Here is a 14,147-nt window from a genome sequence, read left to right as displayed (position 1 = left end):
CAAGGTGACCATGCCAGTTGTTACAGCGAGACAGATGCAGTGTCACCTGAGAGGTGGCATGGTAACCTTCAAAGGCAGTCAGGACTGGTCTTCAGCAGAAGGCCCTAAGGTGTTACAAAGATCAGATCTGTCATGTCTCATACCAGCGTCTCCTTCTATCGTCTATAACGTCTGCTTCCCTCACAGAGCCAGAGCCTGCTGTCCTGGTTAAAGTCAACCGACTGTCACTCATAGAGCTGCTCCAAGCCCACTGCCTCTGTGTGTTGAAAAGTGACCAAGAATTGTATATGGTCAAACCAAAGGTTTTCAGTTAGACACTGGACATGGCCACTAGTGACAGGCAGCATTGCGTAACAACTGATTTTTGCTAGTCACTCCAGGAGGGAGCAAATACGTTGGAATAGTAACAATACTCTAATAATAGAATCATAGAATCACAGAATGGTTAGGGTTGGAAGGGACCCTCAAGGGTCATCTAGTCCAAACCCCCTGCAAAGAGCAGGGACATCTCAAACTAGATCAGGTTGCTTAGAGCCCCATACAAGTAATTTGTCTCAAGGTGACCGAAATTACTCTTTAACTAATTTTCAGAACACAAATAATGTAGATGACCTTTGGTTTCAATTTCACTGAAGCCTGTTGTTCTGCAATCCCAAATCAAATGTTTTGTTTTCAAATGTGGATCACGGGTGGAGTTTCAATTGTTACAAGTCAGACAAACTTCAAAACGAGCCCCTTGGAACAGCTTGGATGTAAACAGTCTGTTCCGCTGAGGAGCAGTGTTTTGTGAAGATGATGTGTAGTCTTCATTATTAACCAGTGCAGGTGGTGCAGCTGACTGAGCTCAGAAAGTTGTGGATCTTGTTCTGGTAGTATCTTTTCTCTCTACCTAGCTATTTTCCTCAGTGCATTTCCATTCCTCTTGCATACTCCAGGCGTATCCTACAGCCTTCTCTACACTGCATCAAACATTCTCCATCACATGCTCTCCCTAAAGGCATTCATTATTCATACAAAACCAGACACGTCCCAGGCAGACTACTGGCAGACAGAAAGTCTGGGTCATTTATGTACAGCCACTTCTTACTGGGGAAGTAAAGTCTTCCTCTTCTGGACAGGCTGGTCCACCCAAAGTCAGTCACTTAGAAATACAGCCAGGAGCATACTCAAGATGCTGGCAAACAGAATGACTTACACTGAACATCAGTTGGCTAGCAGCAGACTAACCTCTCCTGATGACAGATTCCTGTGTATTAACAATGATACAGAGTTAGAAGTAAAAGCAACTGGTGATTGCTTTTTGTCTGTGAACACACAAACCTCATGCTTTCGGACACTCTTACGGTATTTGTGGGACATCCTGCACAGCGATTAGAGGAAGTTATACTTTCACCACATGTGCAAAGCACGAAACAGCCATAACGCATACAAAATTTCACTAAACTGAGATTAGTCTTTTTTGCCCTCAGCATCTCTCTACAAGTCTCCTGAGGAACACCAGTCCGTTTGGGACTGCAAACACTCTGGAGCATTAACTGCACCTATACTATCATCCATGCAAGAGAAGTAATTTCTCATTAATCTTCGTCTTCCTATTGTAGGAATTTATTTCCAGTCAATAGCCAATACATACAGCTTGGCTGAGCTGGACATATGCCAGGACTTTTCTGACACACAGTCAAAAGAACACAAACTGAAAATGGAACAGAATAAACAAGAAGAAAGGCAAATATTTGATTCTTAACCTTCTCATTTGTTTAATATGTTCCTGCCTACAGGAATGCAAGAGGGAAGCGGAGTTGCATACTCTCCAGTTCATAAGCCATTTAAGAAGAGTTTTGATTTTTTTTCTGTAGTTATCTCCATTACCTAAGATGACACGACTCTCTAGAAAAGGCATTCTTTCAACTGTTTTCCTAGCTAAACTGTACCAAAAACAAGATCTAAAAAGCAAAGGAATAGAAAAATAAAGCCATTAGGAAATTCAACTCTACACAAGCCTGGCGCATCAGTGCCAAACAGTTGCGTCGACAACTTCTGTAGTTTTCATTGCTGTTTGGGTAAGAGAAGTAAAGGGGAGACTGAAAGCAGGAGAGGACGCTTTAGGGAAGGCTTAACAGCTGCAAAATAAATCAAAATGCCAGTGGTAAAACAAACAAGACAAGATATCCAGGCTTATATCCTCCTTTACATTTATACATTAAGCATTACAGTTCTATCTGCCTCAATAAAACCATTGATCTATCCACAGGGAAAAGATACTGTTAGTCAACAAAAGGCCTGCCCAGCAAACAGCTTCCCATTCACTGACACCCATAAAAAAGGAGCAGTGAGCAACCACAGAAGTGTTAACACCACCACCCAGCTACCAAACAATGTCTGTTTACTATTCCAGAGCAGGAGCTAAGATGTCCTGACCAGGCATATTCTTAAGGCTTGATATAAAACTTAGATCTCCAGCTCTGTGGGGATGTGATCAAGAGTAAAGAAAGGTACTGTTCATTTTGCAGAGACCAACAGGAAAAGCAGAAACTCAACTGCAGTCCGCATGCATGTACACAAAGTAGAACGCTGCTGTTATCTCTCCAGTGTCAATGAAGATATTAAGCACTATTAAACAACTTAAATAGTAACATCGGCATTATTTATCTTCCTATCCAATTTTGAACATGTGTTATTAGGACTGAGTGGGTGGATTTTCCAAGAAAAAGGTCACTTAGTAATCACAGAAAACTCTTAACTAAAACTGTGTGCAGATATTTTTAGAGAGAGCTTTGAAAGCCCAGCCAATTATCCATAAATTCTGAGCACCACTGCATGAACTAATATAAATGTGTCACTCTAGCAAACAGTTCCAAAACAGGCATGATACAAGCTTTGCAAACCAGGCTCATTTTGTCTGCTTTAGGCAATAGAAAAATAATGGCAAGTGGCAGCTTAATTCATTTAAGTCTTCTTGAACAATGGAGACTGAAGTAATAGTGACATATATTGGTGTATCAAGACGCAGGTGACTTCAGTGATTCCATCTGATTCAGCAGAGAGAACTCAAGCCTTACACAGCATGCTTACAAATCATATCCTTCTTCACTCCTTGTGTAAGTTTATTTTCTGTAATTTTCACTTTATAAAATTTTTAAGCCTGCTCTGAATTTTTAACACTATCCAATGCTATTTCATAGTGTCAAAAAGCAAACAGATTTCTTACAGCTGCCTCTCCAACCAGTGGAGGATCAGGCAGTGGTCTGTGACTATAGATCCACAGGTAAGGCCTGCCAATGCAAATTCCTTTGTACCAGGTCTGTTCCAAGCAGTACTTTTATTTGGGACCAAACTGACACCTACTGTAACTGTCCCCTGTCCTGGGACTGCTTTGTGCAATTCCTGAATGTGCATCCTGCTGAATGCCATCAATACTGACACTTTACCCCTCACTGCTGCAAACCTGAAAGTTCATCCAGCACTTTACAGAGGAAAGCAGAACAGCAGGTTTACTTTGGAATTCCTTAAGATAAGCAGCTGAAACATTACAGAAATAACATAATTTCCTTCCCATGCTATAGCTAAGCAACTGTGCGCCAATATCAACACCTCTTTAACAACTCCTAAATGCAGGACTCACCACAGTTCTGCAATACTGAACTATCATCTGACTGAGCTTCCAGGTTTTCCAATACAGGGACCTATTCTAGATGCCCAAAGTTTTAATCAGGACCATCTGGTAACTCCCTGTATTGTAAACACTCATTAGAGTCAGGAGTATTAAAAGTATTTGTGCTTGGGTATATGCTCCTGACATGAAGCATTGTCTTTACATTTATATAGTCTCAACCCTCATGTTGGCATGGAAGAGCTTAAAAATGAATGCTAATAAGGATGAAAAAAATTAAAAGCCAACCCTAAAGTTATCATTTACAATGCCCACGCAACTTGGGACTTTGCAGGTTTGAGCTTGGCAGCACCACTGGTTCAAGGACAAGAAACCCCCAAATAAGTACACAGATTGAAAGACGTGCATGACCAGGAACTTAATGATAACAAACAAGATAAATCTGTCTGCTTTGAAAATAGGAAGCAAGCAAGTAAATAAATGATATCTAAAACAAACAAACAACAAACACCTAAGGAGTCCATAAAAACATTAACAACAGCTCTAGAGGAAATGATGTAAGGGTCCTTTCTCTTTAAATAAATAAATAAATAACAACATGTTCCCCTCAGTCTTGTTATTTCTTTAATCAGTCTTCCAAGAGAGAGTCTTGCAGAGTCACATTTAAGTCTCAATCAGTGCAATTGTGAGCCGAAGTGCACATGCAACTCACTCTAAATTACTTTCATCAGTACATTCAACACTCACCACACGCTTTCATTAAAATGATTCTGAGAACTACCAGAACCACATGCAGCCTGCATCTCTTCACCTGTATTGCCCTCAGATCTCTAAGCTTCTAGACACTGCAGCAGAATGAAAACTGCTTGAACTTTCTAAGAAAGAAAAGAAACAAGTTTAGACCTTTACAAGCCAGTATCAAAAGCACATCTGGAAAAAAAAAAGTACCTACCAAAAAAAAAAAAAAAAAAAATCAATAACCAGCCTCTGAAAACAAACTACATCAAACCCAAAAAGTACCACAAAAAATAATGACAAAGGCAACACCAAAATTTCCACAGCTGCTATTTTTATCAAGATACATCAGCAAGTTTTATAAATCACTTTACCTAGCATTTACTGTGAGAATAACCGTATCACTTATACATGTCACAGCTTGCAGGAAAAAGCATTTGACATGTCATGTTGCTGACAGACCCCAAAAATGTATCAATGACTCACAAGCTGTGGTATGATCGTATCAGCACTAGGAGGTCCTAACACTTAACTGTGGTATCTAGGTGATACTCAATCATTAACAGGAAAACCAAACTTCCCACATAGAAGCTTGAAGGCAACGGCAAGCTTTAGACGTAGTGCTACCCATGAGTTAACTTTAATAACACGCTCACATCTCAGCTTTTTGTGACTACTTTGTTCTCAGCACTTTCACACAGCTGCTCCCACTGCAACAAACCTCTACGGTGTCACACTAATCCTCCTGATACTCCTTTCCAGGGGCTGTGATAAGTAGTTCTTGGTATTCTTGGTTTGTGGGAGGCAAATGGAATTACAAAAGAAAAACAAGAACTGTGGCAGATGTTTAGTAGCTATCCTTACAATTTGGATGCATCTATAGGATTAACCAAGTTAAATCTTAAGTGCTTAAATTCCTTCTGCATCAATCTGCTCTTGATCAGTTCGTGGTGGCAGCACTTTTATTTTTACTATCTTATCACACTACATATACTAATCACATAAAATACAACAGCTACATAAGCTGTATGTACAAAGGTATTCACATGGGTCACGAAAATGAAGAACTGAGTTGTCTTCCCTCCTTACTCTGTCAGTAATAAATAGAAAACAAAAGGAATATTATCGAAACATGCACAATACGAACTTAAATCCTTGAACTGTTTTTAATACTGATCACTCAAAACAGCAATTTTCCCACAGCATTTCAGCCCCTCACACTTTCCAAGAGCTCTGAGCCCTTAAATACTAGCGCTGATTCAGAACCCGTAGTCTGCAGCCTGCAAGCATCTATTTTGTCAAGTCATGACTTATACTGCAAATCCAGACACACACACAAACACTTCTGAGCATCCCATCAGATGTCATGTAGCAGTCAACTTGCCACTAGCAGCCTGCCACACCACATATCCATATTTGCAGAAACCAGTTCTTCCTCTACATTTGGGATCAAGGTGCCCCAGCTGTAGGTTAAAGACTGAGAACACCCCCAACCAAAAGATGTAAGGAGAGGGAGGGGGAAATCAGTGTCACTGTGACCTCTTTTCACTGAGATTTGTTCAAAAAGCACTGTTTGTCAGGAGGCTCAAGAAGAGGCAACTATCTTCAAATCCCATTTGCCTACTTATCTCACGTACGCAAATCTCACTTTGCTTATACTGCAGTTTACCATCAGCACAGGACGTCATTTATCAAATGTTAATAGTTCTGCAGCAATATCTGATGTGGTTGTTCTCAGCCCACAATAAGCATAAGGGAACTTCCTCTTCCTTTCATGTAGACAGCTTCACAGAAAGATGCTTACTACCTGTTTTCACTTTGCTAAGTCTTTCCAGTACTGACTGTGCATTTCACCCAGAGGAACAGCTGCCTCTTGCTCTCAACCAACATATGACAGTACCAGAGTAAGACTACATTCCTGGGATCAGGTAATTCTAGCGCCCAGAAAGTATACTGCCACCACAGACAACGCTGCACCCACATACCAACATTAGCGTATCACGCTGGAAACATTATCTTACTCAGCTCACGGTCCATCCTTGGTCACATAAAATGGCATTGCCAGTATTCAGTTTGCTTATACTCTGTTTAAAGTAGCCAAGGAAAGATACTTAAACGAGAAGGAATAAAAGCTGCTATAAACCAAGAATGGTCAAATACTACCCTGTCTACTCTGCAGGATGCACTTGGCTAATCTTGTTATAAATGCACCCGTTTCTGTACAACATAGGGGAAAAAAGCAGTGGTTTCTACCAATAAATTCAGGACTGATTTTTCTTCCGTATCTCAAAATCATGAACTAGCTAACATTGGACATAGGGAAGTATCATATTCCATTTCTACGCTGATTATTAGCAATGAAATGGTCTCCTATCCAAAATATTTTGAATTGCCACAAATTTAGTAACTGAAAAGTGACAGGATCCTCTGGAGCCCCAACTGGACCTCAAGGTACCCCCACCCCGTGACACACATACCATGAAAAAGTTGGGGGTTGTTTTGCCTACAGCTTGCATGCTCTGTGTCACCCCAGATGGTTCTGCCCATGGCTAGAGAAGGGTCTCTGCCCTTATTTCACTCTATAGAAGTATCTGGCAGGCGCAGGAAGTTGTTAAAGAAAGCCAAGGGCATAGAATAAAAGAAAGGGGAAACAGAACTAACGCTGCTAGGCTTCTCCCTCCCAATTCCCTGCTTACCACTGGCCAGCATGGAAGCAGCCTCTTGTTTTCTCATGCTCTTCCTCATTCAAGGAAGCATTTTTCCTCATCTGTTGGCCTCTGCTGGCCATTTACCTTGAGCCACTTATTACTAAGTGGAGCCTCATGATGACTAAGATAAACCAGTGGGAAAGCGGGAGCAAAGGTAAGGACTGTAGCACCCTTCCTCATTCTGAAAGGTCACAGCCTATTTTCATCCCCTCAGACATCCTGATCCATCAGATATCACAGGTCAAAGACAGTTAGTGAAAGTAAAAAAGCAAATGGATTTCTGTGGTTGATGTGCGCCCAGTGACAAAACACATGAACTTCACACTGAAGAAACAGACATCTCTGTCCTCCTGGGCACAGACGGTTTCCTCCTGTTCCTTTAGGGGATTTATCTGCCGTCATATAGGAAAAGTGAGACAAAGTGGCCTAGGTGGTACCCCCTCTAGAGATGGTATGAGAGCTATTTAAAACTTTGTAAGTCATCAGGTAACAGACAAAACGCCCTTTCCTGTCACACTGCAGTATAAACTCAATAGGGGAAATGAGATGCAGTGCTCCAATAAGCATCACAACAGGAAAGATGCCTTGCTTTAATTACAATCTCTGTTCCCCTGTATTTAGCATCCAAAACTAACTGGATTAATCACTAGAGACACAGAGAGAAACATTTGAATGGCAATTTAAATTTACTAGCGTCCTCAAAACACTGACAGAAAGCAAAGGTAGATCAAGAAGATCTCCGTGTTCCTTACTTTAGGAAGAAGAATTTTCTGTTTGAACTGTGACAATATAGAAACGAATTGAAGGCTTTCCAAGAAATTGTCTTCCAAGCCGGAAGTGACATACTTTGTAGTTCTCAGTCTGTAGCTAGTCAGCAGGTTCTAGTACAGTAAACTCCATAGCAGTAGGCAATTTAGTACAAAACTCAAATTATTCTTAAAACTACGAATTCCCTTAAAAAGAAAACAGTATCAGAGTCCTCAGCTGTGCTTCCAGGTTTCTTACATGCATGCTCAGACCACCTGGCAGTACAAATTCAATTTGTAGTGTATGAGCACAATGTCATATTTCTGCTGAATTTGCCGTAGTACATACATAGCATTGAAGGCCTCTCTCCCTCTGCCAAGAAAAGTTGAGCCCTGTGCAATTTCCATAAAGCTTCCTGGACTTTTTGAGCAAGTCTGGATAAGCACCATGAGGATATGCTAGTGCTTCACATTTTGCATCATGCTGCTGATCTGCTGTTAGGCACTTTAAAATGAGATGTTACTCCTTGTGAATTCAGTCTTGCAGTATGTGAACAAACAGTCAATGGGTCCAGTTTCACCCTATACAAAATCTGTCGTTACAGCTGTGGGGTTTGTTGGTTTTTTTAACCCACTATCACATTAACTCTTGATAGGGGTGTTTTCATTACCATGTTAATGCAGCCTGCCTTATCCAGCATTGACTAAGGTGGCTGCAAAGTGAAAAGTTAAGTGGAAAACACCCAAGAGAATTTATCTGAGCTCTATATAGTGGAAATAACAATCCAAGGAAGACCAAGAGGAAGCTGTCATGATCCTCAGTAGATAAAGGAACCTCATGAAGAATCAGCATTAATAACAATTAATAATTCTGCAACTGTAGATTCTGTGTGCCCAGCTTCAAATAGGAAAACATTTACACTTTAAAAATAAAAAAATACCATCCTCATCCTTTAACTGTTCAAATCAAACTCTTCCCAAAAGGAAGTGCTTTACTGCGATAAAGGTCAAGTGCAAGTATAATGGTTAGGTTCAGGGAGCACACTTAGGAGCTTTACCTGACCAAGAGATTTCTACCACATTCCAGAGCTGAAGCAAAGTAGTATCTGGAATCCAATGCGAAATCTACTCATGTGCATACACCTTAATTTCTTTTTTTCCTGGATGTAACCACCCTTTAGTTTCTTTTTTGTCTTTATTTCCTACACATCAGCTTACATGAAGTTGGCATCTACCACAAATACATTAATCCTATCTTCTGCTTCAGAACAACAGAAAGAAGTGTGAACAGCAACACACAGACTGGTCGCTGACAGAAAACAGCTGATTTTTTTTCTCTGAAGAGGCATTAAAAATATGTGGATCTAACCGTAGGCAAAACAACTTCATAGTATAAAATGCATAGTCTAAATTTGAATGACCAAAGCGTATTTCAATTAGGATAACTGAAATGTAGGTAAGTGCAGACATAAGCCCAAATTCCATGCGCAATTACACAAGTTGTGCATTCAGATGTGGGAACTGCATGGGCTACAAGTTTCCACTTGCAATTACAATTTGGGTACAACTCTAGCATTTAATGGACAGCTGACCTTTTTAAGTGGACAGCGAGCCTTGCCAAAAAAGAAATTAATGGAATTAGCAACATAACCTAAACAGAGAAAGAAAATCTAGCCAACAATTTTTCCAGTAGAAAAATCTTGCTACTGCAGGACAGGCCACTTACAGAAACCACAAGGTTTTGCCTCCCAGGGCTAGAAGAAATGAGAAACTGAATGGAATTAACCCTGGGTACTATCTGAGGAAAGGTGCAAATAACTATCATCTTGTCTGTTGACTGTTCCGATACCACCTCTCCTTTCTCTTGCAGATTCACACTACTTGCAGGAACTGCTCACACAGGCCACCTCCTACCGTGAGCAAAGGATTTAAGGATGAAACGGAAACAGCAGTGAATCCGAACTCTGAGAAAAGGACGACACGTGTTTCCTTCCACAGGTCTTATAAATGCCCTGAAGCCTGCTTGATCTCTAAAACTGATAACAAGCCTGAACTGTTTTCTTTATCAGTTGTCTAGAAAAGTGTTACACTCTTCATTGCTTTGATATAGCACATCTGAAAGTAAAGACAGAAGTAGAAAATTCCAATGAAATTAAGAGTTTTGTTTTTACCTGGCATTGGCTCCTTTAAGGTCACAGAAGTGTGAGAGTAAAGCTTTCACTACATCATTGCAGACAACTTTAACTATATCAACGTGACTCAGCCTCTGTCGCAGCTGCTTGGCAATCTCCCAGAAGTCTTCAGAGAGCAGCTGGTACAGCTGCCCTTCATCTCTGCTGAGTTGCCCATACCAGGACAGGATGTAATCTCTATAGCTGTAGTCAAACACTGAAAGGAAAAATAAAACAATAAATAGCAAAAAATGCAAAAGGGGAAGGCAGACCAAGATAGGAAAAACATAATCCTCCATCCACCCTTCTCCTCAAAAATCAGATGGGCAATAGGTTTCATATCTTCTTTGGATTTTAAATTCTTGCCAAAGAAAGTTAAGGTTGGCGAAGTTACAGAAATCTCCACCTAACGGGTTACTGGAGGTCACTTTGCAAAGCAAAGCCTGTAAGTGGATTTGCTCAGACAGTCAGGTTACTAGCTACACATAAACCTCAAACTAATACCTGTCTCTCAACAGTGGATCTGGTTATATGAACTATCATATAATCTGATTGTGTCTAGGCTGTTGCAGACTGAAACCAGCCTTCTTTACATAGAAATTCAACAGTCTCCACTCCAAAGTCATAGTTATAAGGGAAGCTGGTAAGATTTTTGGATTTCAAAAGACATATACAATACTGAACAACACTGCAAAAAGTAAATTACAGGATCAGAAAAGCTAGAGACAAAAAAGAACAAGCAGATTAGTGAGACAACATGAACTTCACAAGGTATTCCAAACCACACATACAAGCAATAACTGAAATTGCAAGTCTCATGGCAACACCATCTTCTGCCTTCTTTTGACCACAAAATACCATTGTGGTATTTGTTATCATTAGCACTGGCAGATAAGGACTTTTTCAGATTATCTTACAGACACCCTCTCCACCCTAAAATGAACACAACGATGTAGCATTTCTTCAGCACCTTTTGCCTAAGAAGCCAAGTCATCATGTAGAGTGGTGTCTCCTACAGATATCTCTACAAGACAAAAGTAAAACTTCTATCTCGATCCTTCAGCCTGTATTATCTTTCAGAAAACATATCTACTCCCACCAATCCTTAATTTATAACTATTTTTAGGGAACTCTCGAAAATGAGCTCAGTTCCTCGTTCACACCATAATCGCCCTCACATCCAATGCTAAGTGTCTCTGCTCCGGTAAAACACAATATTCAAACAAATGACATTTCTGATTAGTAAAGTATTACGACAGCACAACTACTCAAAGTTTACTATACTCCTAGCTGAAATACTTGAAACAAGATCTATTACAGTGGGAAGACCCCTGCTCAGACACAGCAAGGCGACGGTAGAGTTCTTCATCTATGCATATCAACATGAAAGAAGGATGAAATTTAATGGCAATATCAAACTAAAGACAGAAGCTCACCAATCATCACCAAAAATTAAGCTGTGCAAGTATGAAATACGTCTGTTTCTGTCAGTTACACTTTCAACAGCTTAAATGGATTACCCCACTTTATATTATATTTTCCTGCACCTACTTTTCACAACTCTCTACCTTTACATCCTTTCTATAGGTTCCTTGTCATCTCTGAGCCTTGTTGCCCTTCCTGCATCACAACAGTTTAACCATGCTATTCTCTATAAGATTTGAAGTACCTCAAAGCCCAGAATGTATGCCCAAATGAGCAATGAGACTTCAGGACTTTGTCTAAAAAAAAAAAAAAAAAAAAAAAAAAAAAGGGACACCTGGCACAGGCATTAACAGCATTCTGTGCTGGGGTAAGAAACTGCCTCATCCATATGTGTCATTCTGGCCACTATGTGCTGTTGCTGGTTTAGTTTCAAGCCTATCAACGCAGCTGGTGCCTGTTTCAGCATCCCAAAGAAATACAGAAAACAAATGTAAGAATTTTATAGTGCGCAGCCTACTTCCTTCAGAGGAGAAATCTGCTCATGCAGCTACTCTCATTATTTTTACATGCATGTTCTCTGTAACGTTTAAAACAACTGGTCAGAACAAGAAAGGAATAAGAAGATGAGCAGAACACACATTCAGGATAACACCTTACTGCTACTAACTGAGCTGCTACAAACATGAAACCAGTTTCTTGTGATTAAATCAGATACAGCAAGAGCAATGAGTCTGGTGCAAAACTCTAGAAACTTCTACTGGGTTTTCTACATTAGTTCAGAAGATCCAGTCCTCAGCTGTTACAATCTGATTTAAAGTCATTTAACGTGAACGTGATGTTGAGCCTCTTCAATTACTATTTTTGAAGACTGTAAACTAGGAGTGTTGGGAGTAGAGAGACAGAGGCTTCTGTGGAGGTTAGTGAGGACACTCCTTTAGACCCTCCCCTTCATTCCTAAGCCCACACAAGTCTACAGTAACTGCTATTCCTTCTTCTTCCACATTCATTCAGAGGTGCTCACAAGAGCCAGTGGGTCAGATTGGTCAGCAATTTTCAGAGCTTCACATTAGACAGTTTTTACACTGCTAAGATTCATTATCCAACTTTATGTAAAATAACACAGAAATCTGAACAAGAAGTACTAAATGCCTACCCATTTTCTCAAATCAGCATTAAAAAACAGACCTGAAATATTCTCCCTATGCAAATACATACATAGACTTCCAAGTTTCAAACAAAAAGTAAATACCCTCTCCTGAAACCACTGGAAAGACCGGAACTATTACATTAAGTTATGGTCAAATCCAAAACTCTCCTGTGACTACATGAACAGCAGAAGAGCAGGCATAGCTACAAACCCCAGCTTGAGTTGTTCTACAACAGCAAGCATCACAATCTGTAAAATGGAAATGCAACATTAATATGAATTCTGTTAAGATCCTGCATCAGGAAACCACCAAACAGCCAAGAAGCGTTATTATAATGTTGTGCTAGTACAACACTAGATTTAACATGCATGATATGGTTATCCTAATCTATACTCAAAGAAAAATACTTTCAATAAAAATTTTATGAAAAAGGTGATAGTCTAAACCATCATTAAGTACCTGGCAAAGAACTGTTCTATAGAAGTAAATGTTAAATGCTTAGTTATTTGCTACAGCTACTAATTTTCTCCCTGCCAAAAGTCAATCCTGTTAAAAAAAAGCACAAAAAAAAAAAAAAACCTTCATCCTCAAAAATCAAACTAAAATATTCAAGCCCCTACATTTAACTTCTTAAAATTTACTAATAAATAATCTGAATATCCAACTATCATTGTCAAGACATTAATTTTAAATTTAAAGATATAATGGCCATTATTCACTTATTTCATTTCAGTTTTTATTATATTTTAACTATACAATAAAAATCAAGATAATGAGGTTTTATATTTAACATGATCTTTATTTATTGAAGTTTCTCATTACCACCAAATCTTTATTTAGACCGTGGCGTTAAAGGCTGGCAAAACACTGTGTAAATGCCCAGACTCCAGTGCCTGAGCATCTGCCCCAGTCACTGGCAATGATGATTTATAGATTTCAGTTCTCTTGTTAAAGTTTGTGCTTGGAAAAAAAAAAAATACTCTTCTTGGTTTACTCGCATTTTACAACACGATTCAAACTCTCATGAAACTGAGATGTTTCTTTAATAGACTAGATGTTATCATCGCGCAGATGGACAGCCCCTGTGCTAAAAGGATCATACTCTGACAGTCTTCCATTCCACACTGTTTGGCTTATTTTTATTAAAATTTTCTTGACATTTGCTTCTTTAATAATTATTATGAATGTGCAGAAAAAAATACAGACTTTTTAAAATATATAAACAACAGAGAAAAAAAAAAGTGTTAAAAGATCTAGGGAATGCATTAAAAAAAAAAAAAAATCAGACAAACTTCTGTTCAAATAGCTTTGCCCATGTACCCTTTGCCAGGAGTTCTTAGCTCCAAGTGTTTGAATCCCAGCAGCAGAAAGAACATGAATTCAAATTAAATCTTGCTCATATTCTGGACCCAAACAACTCATTTTTTGAGAGCTGTGAAAAAAAAAAAAAAATTACAACTTTTCAAACAGAGTGCTACGTTTTTTTTTTTTTTTTTCCCTAAATGTCAACATGTGGATCTTAAGTTGGGATATGAGACAGACTGGGAAAAAACTCCTTCTGTAAAGGGAAGTCCTGCCTAACAGAGTTCTTCTCAGGAGTCAAC

General features: G+C 39.4%; 1 protein-coding gene across 1 annotated transcript in view; it reads right to left on the bottom strand.

The window, feature by feature from the left end:
* Positions 1 to 14,147, bottom strand: part of SNX25 (sorting nexin 25) — an 85,337-nt gene that overhangs the window by 54,157 nt on the left and 17,033 nt on the right. The window contains exon 3 of the mRNA XM_086747351.1: positions 9,971 to 10,187. Within this exon, the coding sequence (XP_086603477.1) occupies positions 9,971 to 10,187 (217 nt within the window). The remainder of the gene's footprint in view (positions 1 to 9,970; positions 10,188 to 14,147) is intronic.

The sequence above is a fragment of the Chlamydotis macqueenii genome, chromosome 4 (assembly GCF_036417535.1).
Source record: "Chlamydotis macqueenii isolate bChlMac1 chromosome 4, bChlMac1.mat, whole genome shotgun sequence".
In the NCBI taxonomy this organism is placed as follows: Eukaryota; Metazoa; Chordata; class Aves; order Otidiformes; family Otididae; genus Chlamydotis; species Chlamydotis macqueenii.
The sequence above is the reverse complement of the archived record's forward strand: the minus strand, read 5'-3'. Positions and strand labels throughout refer to the sequence as shown.